Source organism: Octopus sinensis, linkage group LG2 (genome assembly GCF_006345805.1).
Source record: "Octopus sinensis linkage group LG2, ASM634580v1, whole genome shotgun sequence".
Classification (NCBI taxonomy): domain Eukaryota; kingdom Metazoa; phylum Mollusca; class Cephalopoda; order Octopoda; family Octopodidae; genus Octopus; species Octopus sinensis.
This window is the reverse complement of record NC_042998.1, coordinates 195153857-195167182: the sequence shown is the minus strand read 5'-3', so window position 1 is coordinate 195167182 and position 13326 is coordinate 195153857. Positions and strand designations below refer to the sequence as shown.

Below are 13326 nucleotides of genomic sequence, written 5' to 3'. Positions count from 1 at the left end.
AGAGAGAAGGACAGGAATATGCTTTTCTCGCTTGTATTTTATTTCAATTCAGGTGCTACTAAATGCAAATATATGCCAATAGAGTATTTTTAGAGTGTTAGAATCTTGAATATGCTAGTCTTTTTTTTTTTTTTGGTTAGTATTAATTTATTAATTGATACATGGCTGATTAAATAGAAAGATTGGCAGGTTGGTTGATGAATAAGTAAGTTGATATTTTACTTGTTAAAGATATTGTATTACAACTATATATTTTAAAGCTATAGATTATGATGGCTTTCCTACTTCTAGTGAACCCCAAACTTAACTCCTGTCTTTACAAAATCTTTCTCTCTATTGAAGTTTGTCCCGATCTATGGAAACCTATAACTATGTGTCCTATTCCAAAGGACAAACTCATTGACTCTACCAAGTACTATACCAACATTGTCACTTCCAATATCATTTTGGGGACGAAAACAGTTGTAAACAATCATCTCCTTCATCACTTTGAATGTGTCTCCCTTCTCAGTTGCAACCAGCAGAGATTCTACACAAATAGATTTACTAAAGTATTGATTACCTACATTACATATTAGTGATTCTTTGAGAACTTGCTGCACCCCCAGCAAAGCTTTCTACTGTATCTGGTACACAAACCTCCTAAGTTTCTCAACTATGAGATTCACCTGTCTCTCATAGAGCCAACAAAAGTAGCTTCTATCTGGTCACTTAACCTACTAAAAATGGCAGGTAAATCTTCCTCCAATTATACCCTACCATCTGAAAATAGAACATGTTGAATAATGTAACATTGGGCTCCCTGCACTTCAGAAAAATATGGAATACCCATCCAACCCGTGCTAGCATGGAAAACGGACGTTAAACGACGATGATGATGATGATACTGAAATACCTTTGAAAATATGTCTGCTTAATTAAACAACAATTTATCTCTGATCTCTTGCTGTAGAAGTTTACTATCAGATTTTTCCATTGCACTATGCACTGATGAGGTTCTGTACATCTGATCAGGGCTGAAATACTTCAGTCCTGATTAGTTGATGACCATCTGCAAAATTCACGTAAGACCCACACTAGATTACTGTGGACATATCTAGGACATACAATCTTAGCAACATCATCGTTCATCGCTTAACATCCGCTCTCCATGCTAGCATTTTGACTGAGGGCTGGCGAACCAGATGGCTGCACCAGGCTTCAATCTTGATTTGGCAGAGTTTCTACAGCTAGATGCCCTTCCTAACGCCAACCACTCTGAGAGTGTAGTGGGTGCTTTTTATGTGCCACTGGCACGGGGGCCAGTCAGGCAGCACTGGCAATGACCTTGCTTGAATCGTTTTACACATGCTACCTGCACAGGTGCCAGTAAGGCGACATTGGTAATGATCACACTCGAATGGTGCCCTTTTATGTGCCACTAGCACGGAAGCCAGTTGGCTGCTCTGGCAACATACATCCCAAATCTATATTACATTACTAATCAAATACCTGGAACACCTGTTACTGCCATTCACTTACCACATCCAAAAGAAGACCATTTAACTGACCACCAAGGATTTACTCATCAATAAACTACAATCAATAACTCTTGATTTGCTGCTTCCTCGCTCTGTCTCTTTAATCACTACTAAAAACAACCTCCTCTGAACTAGCAAGCTACGTATCTCCTTTAAACCAAGGCAACCATCTCTTCTCCTCTCATCATCCCTATCACCTCACCCTTCAAAACCTATCCACTTTCCTAATCCTTCTTTCCCCTTAACTGCAACCCTCTGGAAATGCATCCCTACCCACGTTTTTCCTTTTCCTGCAGATGTCAACCTACAGAAGGCCAAGCTGAACGTCAACTACATCAAATCTCCAGTCTTGGAGGGCCTCCAAACGTCGTGGGCCCTCTCCCCTCCTCAGCCTTCTGTCAGGAGCTTACCTTACACTCTACAACCACTTCCTGTAAGATCTAAACTAATATCAAAGTATTAAATTAGTCAGACAATTAATCTGGTAATTTCTTTAGCCCAAGCTGTTTTCCAGAACGTTCATGATATGAAAGAACTAAAAGAAATATAAAAGTGAACATAGAACTATGATATTGGTCATGTAGAGAAAGGTAAGTTTAATGAGAAAGAATTAATGACTAAACAAGAAAATGGAGAACTTGATACCAATAACCTCCTGGTTTCTGCATGTGATTAGGTTTCATTTATTTATATATCATGGTATATTATACAATTACTTGAAACTAATTATTATTATTTTGTGTCTATATCTTTCTGCTTTTTTACTCAGTCCTGTACCATGTTTTGTGTTTATTCTCAAAACATCCAGACAGCAATGGGAATCCACAAAGAGGAATCGGTAAATCAGTTTGGACAAGTTCTATCATTATAGAAATGGGTTTCTATATTCTACAAGGCAGCGAGCTGGTAGAATCGTTAGCACGCCGGGCGAAATGCTTAGCAGTATTTCGCCTGCGGTTACATTCTGAGTTCAAATTCCGCCGAGGTCGACTTTGCCTTTCATCTTTTGGGGTCGATTAAATAAGTACCAGTTACGCACTGGGGTCGATATAATCGACTTAATCCGTTTGTCCCCTCTGTGTTTAACCCCTTGTGAGTAGTAAAGAAATAGGGTTTCTATATTATGTCTCCACATGATATTATATGAAATCAATATGTTGATTTAAAAAAAAAAAAAACAAAAGGCACCCAAATCCTTTACATTTGAATATTTCAACCAGAACTTTGATTTGAAATTTCTCAATGTTTTGGGGAAGAGGATTCCCCTACCCATAATTTTTTTTTTTCCTGAATAGAATCCCTTCACTATCAGTTTCTCTTCACTTGTTTTTGTTGTTTGTTTCTCTTTGTATTATTTGATTATCAATTCTGGCATTAATGTTGTTCCATTTATTACAAAACAGCAAATTGTGACCACAGATTTAGAAGGAGGTAACCGACAAAAGGCCATGAAGAGGTTGCGAGTCCCACCATTAGGAGAAAAGGTATATTTTTATCTCAACAGTTTGTTGACAAGGAAAGTCAACAAACTCTACCATTAGCACAAAGTTAAGAATGTAAACATGCACATACAAATGTACACACACACACACACATACAAGTGCACACGCATATCAGGTGGCAAGCTGGCAGACACGTTAGCGCGCCAGGTGAAATGCTTAGCGGTATTTCATGTGTCGCTATGTTCTGAGTTCAAATTCCACCGAGGTCGACTTTGCCTTTCATCCTTTCGGGGTCGATAAATAAAGTACCAGTTTCGCACTGGGGTTGATGTAATCGATTTAATCCCTTTGTCTGTACTTGTTCGTCCCCTCTATGTTTAGCCCCTTGTGGGTAGTATAGAAATATATACCTGATGAGCTTCCATACAGTTTACGTCTACTAAATCTACTTCAAAGGTATTGGTTAACCTAACGTTAAATTAGAAGACACTCGTCTGAGGTGCTGCTCTATAAGACAGGAATTGAGACCACATGGTAATAAAGCATACTTTGTGTCTATACAGCCATACCTGTACCCATTAGACATTATAATAAAAAAAGAGCAACAAAACAACAAACCAATCCAATCTATAAAGTTATCATTTGCCAGGCAGTCACATGTCTACCATTCAATCTTCTTAAATTGTATTTTATTAATTGTTTCAACTATTTTAGCTGCCAATACTCCTGTCACTCTAACTTAAATCTAATACATTTACATTACAATCTTAGCAGTTCATTTATAATCTACGTTTCTGAAGAATTACTCATCTTTTTTTTTTCCTCTCTATTTTCAGCCAGATACTTGGGTAACGTTTCGTGTTGGCCTTTTCTCTGGTATCTTCTGTGTTTTACTCTTAGTTATTATCTTAGCAGGTAAGTTCTACTTCATCTTCACATCTACATTGTCAACGCTATATGTTTATCACTACTGTTTTGATCTCTCATTATATGTGGTCTATAGAATATATTTCTTCAGGGTTCTTTGATGCAACATTCACTGTAGCCTCACACAACATGTGATTTACGAAATATATTCCACTGTGGTTCTTCACTAAGTGTACTGTACTGTGACCTCTCTCTACATGTGATTGACATTGGTCCTTGTACATAAAGTTATTAACCATCTTACTAACAATAACTCTGAGCACCTTTTCAAACTCCACCTGTCTAACACCCGTGGACATGTTTACAAAGTCAGAAAACAGCTCCCATGACTTTCGGAAACAGTTTTTCACGCTGAGAGTTAGTGAAGCATGGAACAGACTGCCGGCATCAGTTGTTAGTTGTCGGAGCACTGCATCCTTCAAAACTTCCATGCCTCCTGAGATTCACCAACACTACACCTGATTTTCTCCCCTCCATACACATGCAAGCATGTATCTGACTCATACACTGTTCACTCTCCAGACATTTGTACATAACTGCATATGCTTTATATACACTTTTGACAAGTTGTGGTGCACCTGAGCACTGTATACAATAATTTCATTATTATTTATATTCAGATATAATTTTCCACTACACTCTGTAGTTTCCTAATCCCTTACTTAGTCTGTGTTGTATGGAAATATGTATAACATTATAAAGGTCAGTGGAAAGTCAACCCTCACATTATGTGAAATGTTAGCTGAGGATGTGAATAGTAATAGCCTGGGAATGATTTTGGATGTCAAAAAAGGACAGTTTGAGCTTCCAGAAAGTCTTCTAGAGGTTTTTTTTTTTAGTTGAAATTAATGGAAAGTTTCCAAAAGTCTTTAACCCTTTCATTACCAACACGGCTGAACTGGCTCTGAGTACTAATGTCTTGTTTTCATGAGTTTTGAATTAAAATCTTCCACCAAACCTTAGTCACAGTTTATGTTCCTAACACTAGCTTAATGACAACTAAGTTATTTTACTAAATTCTTTGTTATATTTGAAGTAATTGAAAGAAACACAGAGCATCTCAAAATAAATACAGTAACGAAAGGGTTAACCTAGACTACAGAAGGACATTGCCTGTTCAGGACAAGCTCCATGGGCAAGAAATTACTGGCAACTGAACTTGTGTGCAATGTGTGCAGAGTGATGAAACTGTGCCGGATGCATTATTTCAGTGTTTGTACATCGATGACTTATGGGCTTGTATCAAACCTATGGTATCACTTGTAGGAGTGATTTGGTTATAAAGTAATTTCTGCCAAATTACATTGGGTAATATTTCGTTTTTGGATTTGGTTTGCAAGATTCTTTATATGAGTTCGTGTGTTAAAGCATATTCTGTTGTGTCTAGGGAGAGTCATTTTCTTTTTGGGCCTTATAATGTAATACACTCACCAGTAAAATTTCCACTTATTTCTTATTTTTATTTTCCTAGCATTTTCGTTATGTCTTAGGAAAATAAAAATAAGAAATAAGTGGATTTTGCCTTTCATCCTTATGGGGTGAATAAATTAAGTACCAGTTACGCACTGGGGTCGTTATAATCGACTTAATCCATTTGTCTGTCCTTGTTTGTCCTCTCTGTGTTTAGCCCCTTGTGGATAGTAAAGAAATAAGTATAATTCTGTTTTATTTCAGCTATATTCACCAAACATTCCAGTGACTGGGAACCTGCCTTACGTATCTACAGGGGCCCATTTTTACTCATACTTGATGTCTTCTTACTTGGGATGAATACTTATGGATGGAGAACATCAGGTGTTAATCATGTTTTAATATTCGAACTTGATCCTCGAAATCATTTGACCCATCAGCAGCTACTCGAGGTCAGTATGGTGTTTATCATCATCATCATTACCATCTCTGTCATTAATCAGTTCTACAACCATTATTACTACTTCCATTGTCAAAGTATACCCCATTGCCAGCCACCATCATCATTACCACCATGTTCATCAACATCAGCATCATAAACTACCGAATAACCACAGTAAGTTAATAATTAGGCAGCACATCAATCACATAACTCTCTACCATGACTATCAGAATTATTATCATCACCACTACCATTATTATTAATATCAAAGCACCATCCGAATCGTGGCCGATGCCAGCGCCGCCTCGACTGGCTTCCATGCCGGTGGCACGTAAAAAGCACCATCCAAATCATGGCCAAAGCCAGTGCCGCCTCGACTGGCTTCTGTGCCGGTGGCACGTAAAATGCACCAATCCGACTGGCCGTTTGCCAGCCTCGCCTGGCACCTGTGCAGGTGGCACGTAAAAAGCACCCACTACACTCGCGGAGTGGTTGGCGTTAGGAAGGGCATCCAGCTGTAGAAACACTGCCAGATCAGACTGGAGCCTGGTGCAGCCATCTGGCTTCCCAGATCCCCGGTCGAACCGTCCAACCCATGCTAGCATGGAGAATGGACGTTAAACGATGAATGATCATCATAATTACTACTATTATGATACCAGATGACTGAAAGAGATTGGCTGATATTTGTTTGTGTATTTATAATTTTGTCAATCTAATTTGCTAAACCAAGAACAATGGGATTCTATTCTTATATCAGGTTTGATCTGTGAATAACTTGAAAAGCTCTGAGATGTCAGTTCATTCTCATTAATCTCTGTGCAAAAGGTGAAAACAATAGGCCAAGAACTTGTCAGGCTATATGGAAAAATATGGAGTCAGTTTTTAATCTTAACTTAGCTATTCTGCATTTGTCCATTACACATACGCACACACACAGTGCTACTTTTTTTTTTTTTTTTTCATTTTATCTAGTTTCAGCTCACGAGCTGTGGCCATGCTGGGGCACCGCCATGTATATATGTTTTTTACTGTTGACTTACAACAATTTCAGTGGAGTGTTATTTTCATTAGTTTTGTAGTCTCTACCTCTTCCTCCAAACCTATCTGATGTGTGTTTCAATGATGCTGTTTTATGGCCAAGGAACAAATCCGTTCACATAAGATGAAATGAGTGACTTGTGTTTTTGTCTTACCTTGTTCTGTTTTAACCAATTTTATAAATTACTTCATCAAACAATATTATAAACTTGTTTCCCTGTTCTATTTTCAGACTGCTTCAGGACTATCGGTTCTCTGGGCCGCCAGCGTCTTGCTCTATCTGTTTAGTAATTCATTAAACATCCCAGCATTCATCAGTCCATTTACCCTTGTCATCATCCTTGTTGCATACCTAATTAACCCTTTACAAATATTCCATCATCGAGCAAGATTTTGGCTCATCAGAATATTGGTAAGTAGTACATTTGTTATTTCACAGATATTTCAAACTTTGCTTGCACAGTCCATAATGTTCTGGTTTAATCAACTTCTACACACAGTAGTTGAAATCATGCTTCTAGTAGTGCAATATATTATGAAAAGATATATTACTCTTTTACGGAGATGTACTTGCATAGCGATTGACTTGATCTGAGATCGTGTGCTGGAACGAAAACAATTGCAGCGTGGAAGGTGTTTATAAGCCATTTAAGAAACACACAAAAGCCGTTCGATTTACTTCAACATTTAAATTTAATTTGTCAAAATATTTTCATCGCTTTGAGACCGCGACCTGTTCACTGACAAAACTTTGTGCTGCATCTCGGATTTTTGTCAATGAACAGGTCGCAGTCTCAAAGCGCCGAAAATATTTTGACAAATTAAATTTAAATGTTGAAGTGAATCGAACGGTTTTTGTGTGTTTTTTTAAATGGCTTGTCTGTTTGATAGCCCACCTGTCTCTTGAAGTATGTTCCAAATTGTGATGGTTGAATGCAGAAAGTACCTGTCCAGATTATACATCTTAGCATCAAGTGTGTGAGAGGACATGTGCTGTCATGAATGTACTATCCCTTGGAAAACATCCTTCATAGTATTACTCTAAGGCTTGTGGCTTGTATGCATTTTGTGTGTGTGTGTGTGTGTGTGTGTGTGAAAAAGGATCAAAGGTCCATCCCTAACCATAGGCTCATAAGGTCAGTTTCTGTAGCATATATGCTCCAAATGACCGGGATGGGACACCAGTCCATCATACGGTCACTCATTTTTGCCAGCTGAGTGAACTGGAACAACTTGAAAGGAAGTGCTTTGCTCAAGATCACAATGCCTCACTTGGTCCAGGAATTAAAAACCACAATCTTAGAATCATGATTGCAACACTCTGTAGCATGGCAGTTCACACACATGCATCATATAGTCTACCTTTCACCCTGATGAAGAGGCCTTTAGTTGCCAGCATAGGTAGGAGCTCCCTGAACTTTCCCCAGGCTATTCTTACTCTAGCCACTACACTCTTAGAGCAACCACCCTCACTACAGACTTGGTCGCCTAGGTAGCAGAAGCTTTTAACTACTTCTAGTTTCTTCCCATGGCATGTGATGGAATCTGTTGTCTGTATATCATCAGTGTTTATTGCCCCTGTGCATCTGCCACACACAAAACTATTTTCCCAGTTAACCTTCCTTTAATATTGCTGCACCTTTTATGTGTCCATAGCTTACACCAAGTACATCATGTAGAGCTTCTACCCATGCCTTTTCTACAGATCAAGCAGGGCCATCTACCTGAAGGGGGTTGTGATTTGACAGCATTCCTACTTACTAAGACTTTGGTTTTAGCTAGGTTAATATTAATTTATCATTATAATATCTTATTGTGTGTGTGTGTGTATATATATATATATATATATATATATATACACACACACACACACACACATATACATACATACACACACATATACATACATACACATATACATACATACACACATATACATACATACATACATACATACACACATATACATACACATACACATATACACACACATGCACAAAAACTGTATGTTTTGTTATCTCTCTTCAGCTCCGAATCGTCTCTGCACCATTTCATCATGTAGGATTCGCAGATTTCTGGCTTGCTGACCAATTGAACAGCTTGGCACCGGTCATGTTGGACTTCTATTATTTTATATGCTTTTATGCAATTGTTTTTAACTGGCAAACGACAGAATATAAAAGTAAGGACAAGTCTTGTTTATTTATATAGCAATGTTATATTCCCTAGACTATTACCTTGAGATACCCACCACCCCATAAAACAATTGTTGATCATGTGAAGATAAAATTAATGCTGAAAGCAAAAATAATTGTAATTATCTGAAATGTCTGATGTTATGAAGAAACAAAACTATTGTGCTTATCTTTCATTCTCTCTCACATTTAGAAGTAATTTTGATTTTTTTTTTTTTTTTTTTTTTTTTTTGCTCCCTACATTTAGTATGTTAGGACTCACTAGTAAAACTGATTGCTGATACTATGCCAATATAATTATATCTCTTCTGTTTACTTATTTCAGCCGCCTCAACATGCCTTCAGACAAAATATGGTATCCGAGCTATTGTCAACTGCTTGCCTGCATGGTTCCGTTTTGCTCAATGCCTTCGACGGTATAACGATACTCACCTAAAATTCCCTCACATTGTAAACGCCGGGAAGTATGCTACCACTTTTCTGGTTGTGATATTTCACTCGATTTACAAAATGTACAAAGGTAAGATGGATTCTCCTATGTTATGTGTTCCTATTCCATTTCATATTTGGGTAGAATGACCCAATGTACTCCATATAAACTTTTGATAAACACAGCATATTAGATGTTGTTATTGTGTACGAATGTAACATCAATAAACCTTTCGTGAGAAACTGACAATTCTCATGTTTGTCATCATCATGAGGAAGGGCAGACAGTTGTAGAAAATCTGCCTCGACAAATTCTGTCTGACCCATGCAAGCATGGAAAAGTGGACACTGATAATGATGATGATCATCATCATCGTTTAACGTCCGTTTTCCATGCTAGCATGGGTTGGACAGTTCGACCGGGGTCTGGGAAGCCAGAAGGCTGCACCAAGCTCCAGTCTGATCTGGCAGTGTTTCTACAGCTGGATGCCCTTCCTAATGCCAACCACTCCGTGAGTGCAGTGGGTGCTTTTTATGTGCCACCGGTACAGGTGCCAGGCAAGGCTGGCAACAGCCACGATAAGTTGGTGCTTTTTACTTGCCACCGGCACGGAAGCCAGTCAAGGTGGCGCTGGCATCGGCCACGTTCGGATGGTGCTTTTTATGTGCCACCGGCACAGGGATCACAACTGCAATTTCCATTGATTTTTGATGTTGATGTATTTGACTCAATGGATCTCCTCAAGCACAGGGTCGAAACGGTGTTTCTTTACTTACCACCTGCACAGGAGTCAGTCCAGCGGCACTAGTAATGGCCGGGTGCCAGTCATGGCATGGTCTTTACAGTTGGATGCCCTTCCTAAAACCAACCACTCCATAGAGTGGGCTGAGTGCTTTTTACTTGGTACTCACACAGGCAAGGTCAGTTTTGGTGTGGTTTTTACAGTTGGAATGTGGGGGATGTAGTTTGGTTTCTTGGTGTAGGGTGTATGAAAGTTTTATTGTGGGACACAACACTTCTAGAACTCAGGGTCACTGATGTGGACGGGTCTTCTCAAGAACCTCGCATCACCAGACATCTTGGTCCAGTGTCCTTTCCTCTGTGCGTCCCAACATCCTGAGATCAGTCCTCACCACTTCATCCCATGTCTTCCTGGATCTCCTTCTTCTGCAGGTACCATCCACTTTCAGTGATCGGCACTTCTTTATGTAGCTGTCTTCATTCGTATGCATCACATGTTCAAACCAGCATAATCTCCTCTCTTGCATGTTGCATCTGATTCCTCTTATGTCCAACTTTTCTCTCAACACATTTGCATTTTGTTATTTATGCACATCCAGCAGAGCATACTTATTTCTTTACTACCCACAAGGGGCTAAACACAGAGGGGACAAACAAGGACAGACATAGGTATTAAGTCGATTACATCGACCCCAGTGCGTAACTGGTACTTAATTTATCGACCCCGAAAGGATGAAAGGCAAAGTCGAGCTCGGCGGAATTTGAACTCACAACGTAACGGCAGACGAAATACCGCTAAGCATTTCGCCCGGCGTGCTAACGTTTCTGCCAGCCCGCCTTTCATCCAGCAGAGCATACTGCCTTCATTTCTCTCCAGTCTGTGTATGTCCTCTGCAGTCAGAGCTCATGTTTCCCTACCATAGAGTATAACTGTTCATACACAACCATCATACAGTCTGTCTACCTTTCATTCTCGGAGAGAGTCCTTTTGTTACCAACACACACACACACACACATACAATCCAATGAATCAGCCTCGATGTGAGTGCTCATATCAGAAATAGGAACCACATCTCATTTAAATTATCTTCAACTTCTCCAGAATAGTTTGTTGTGGAATTTCTTCCCATCCCATTTTCCCCTTCAGGCAATGCTTCAATATTCAAACAAAAAATTACCCACATCAGCCTCACTAGTTTTCAAAAAATTAGATATATTTCATTCCTTTTTTAACATATATAATAATAATAATAATGAAATTAATTGTATACAGTGCTCAGGTGCACCACAACTTGTCAGAAAGTGCGTATAGAGTATATGCAATAATGTAGAAATGTCTGGAAAGCGAACAATGTATGAGTCAGATACATGCTTGCGTGTGTAGTGTTGGCGAATCTCAGGAAGCATGGAAGTTTTGAAGGATGCAGTGCTCTGACAACTAACAACTGATGCCGGCAGTTTGTTCCATGCTTCAGCAACTCTCAGCGTGAAAAAATGTTTCCTGAAGTCATGGGAGCTGTACTGTTTTCTGACTTTGTAAATATGTCCATGTAAATATAAATGATGAAAATAAACTGTGTTCTTTATTTGTATTTTGATAGAGAAACACGCTGCTCTTTCTGATGCTGGCAGTGACGAGATGGATGTCAGCTATGAAACAGAACAAACCATCTTCTATTACACCTGGATTGTTGCACTGCTAATTAGCTCCTGCTACACTTTCACCTGGGACATCAAGATGGATTGGGGTCTCTTAGAGAAAACTAAAGGTGAAAACAAGTTTCTGCGAGAAGAGTGTGTTTATGCCTATAGCGTGAGTAGCACACTTGATGCTTGTCTGTCTGTTGTCTCTAACCCCACCCATGACTACAACATGAGTAAAACTGTTGCTGTCTGTGTGTCTCTGATTTCATCCAACTAACTTCCACAATTTTACATCATCATCATCGTTTAACGTCCGCTTTCCATGCTAACATGGGTTGGACAATTTGACTGAGGTCTCGCGAACCAGATGGCTGCACCAGGCCCCAATCTTGATCTGTTTTTACAGCTGGATGCCCTTCCTAACGCCAACCACTCCGAGAGTGGGAATATCAATGTTGCAAATATCATATATGTATGTGGTAAATCCTTGGTCATCGTCTCCCACACTTAATAGCAGATTTCATATCCATCAACAGATCTATTATTATCTCCATTATTATCCCTTCTTCATCTCCATTACCATCATCATAATCATCATTATCACCATCATTATAATCATCCTCATTACGACCATCATCATCATTTAACATCATTTTCCATGCTAGCATGGGTTGGACGGTTCGACCGGGGTCTAGGAAGCCAGGAGGCTGCACCAGGCTCCAATCTTGATTTGGCAGTGTTTCTACAGCTGGATGCCCTTCCTAACGCCAACCACTCCAAGAGTGTAGTGGGTGCTTTTTACGTGCCACCGGCACAGCACCATCATAATTATGATGATCATCATCATCAATTATAGGGCTGAGTAATTATTACTGATACTGCATTGTCTTACATAAACATCTATGAAAAACTGGATGTATTTCCTTACAACTGTGAAATACTATCACTTTTATTGCTGGGTTGTCCTTGCTATGATAGGATAGCACTGACACTAAGCCTTGCTTTTGTTTGAGTAGCCTTGTCATTGCCAATTACACCTTGCATTTAGTCATTACTCTTTGTTATATTCATTAAAATGTGATATTGTTATTAACCTTTTCTGTTCTGGTGTAGCTCTTTGTGGTTTTTACTGGTTTATGAATATCCCTCCCTAGTCTGGAGCTATTCTGACCAAGGTAGAGTATCACTGACTAAAGTTGCATTGTTTTTTCTGAAGCAGAGTAATATATCTTTTCTTAAGAATATATTGCACTACTAGAAGCATGAGTTCAACCATTTGCCTTTCATCCTTTCGGGGTCGATAAATTAAGTACCAGTTACGCACTGGGGTCGATGTAATCGACTTAATCCGTTTGTCTGTCCTTGTTTATCCCCTCTGTGTTTAGCCCCTTGTGGGTAATAAAGAAATACATATTGCACATACATCAGTTTTTTAGCTGGCATAATAATCAGATATTTAAGTACTTGTTCTTTCAAACTCCACCTGTCTAACACCCGTGGACATGTTTACAAAGTCAGAAAACAGCACAGCTCC

General features: G+C 39.1%; 1 protein-coding gene across 1 annotated transcript in view; it reads left to right on the top strand.

Moving 5' to 3' along the window:
* The window catches only part of LOC115230653 (xenotropic and polytropic retrovirus receptor 1), a 40580-nt gene that overhangs the window by 21535 nt on the left and 5719 nt on the right, over window positions 1-13326 (top strand). The window contains exons 7-13 of the mRNA XM_029800796.2: window positions 2924-3004; window positions 3799-3877; window positions 5564-5751; window positions 7015-7194; window positions 8811-8964; window positions 9303-9497; window positions 11750-11961. Of these exons, the coding sequence (XP_029656656.1) occupies window positions 2924-3004; window positions 3799-3877; window positions 5564-5751; window positions 7015-7194; window positions 8811-8964; window positions 9303-9497; window positions 11750-11961 (1089 nt within the window). The remainder of the gene's footprint in view (window positions 1-2923; window positions 3005-3798; window positions 3878-5563; window positions 5752-7014; window positions 7195-8810; window positions 8965-9302; window positions 9498-11749; window positions 11962-13326) is intronic.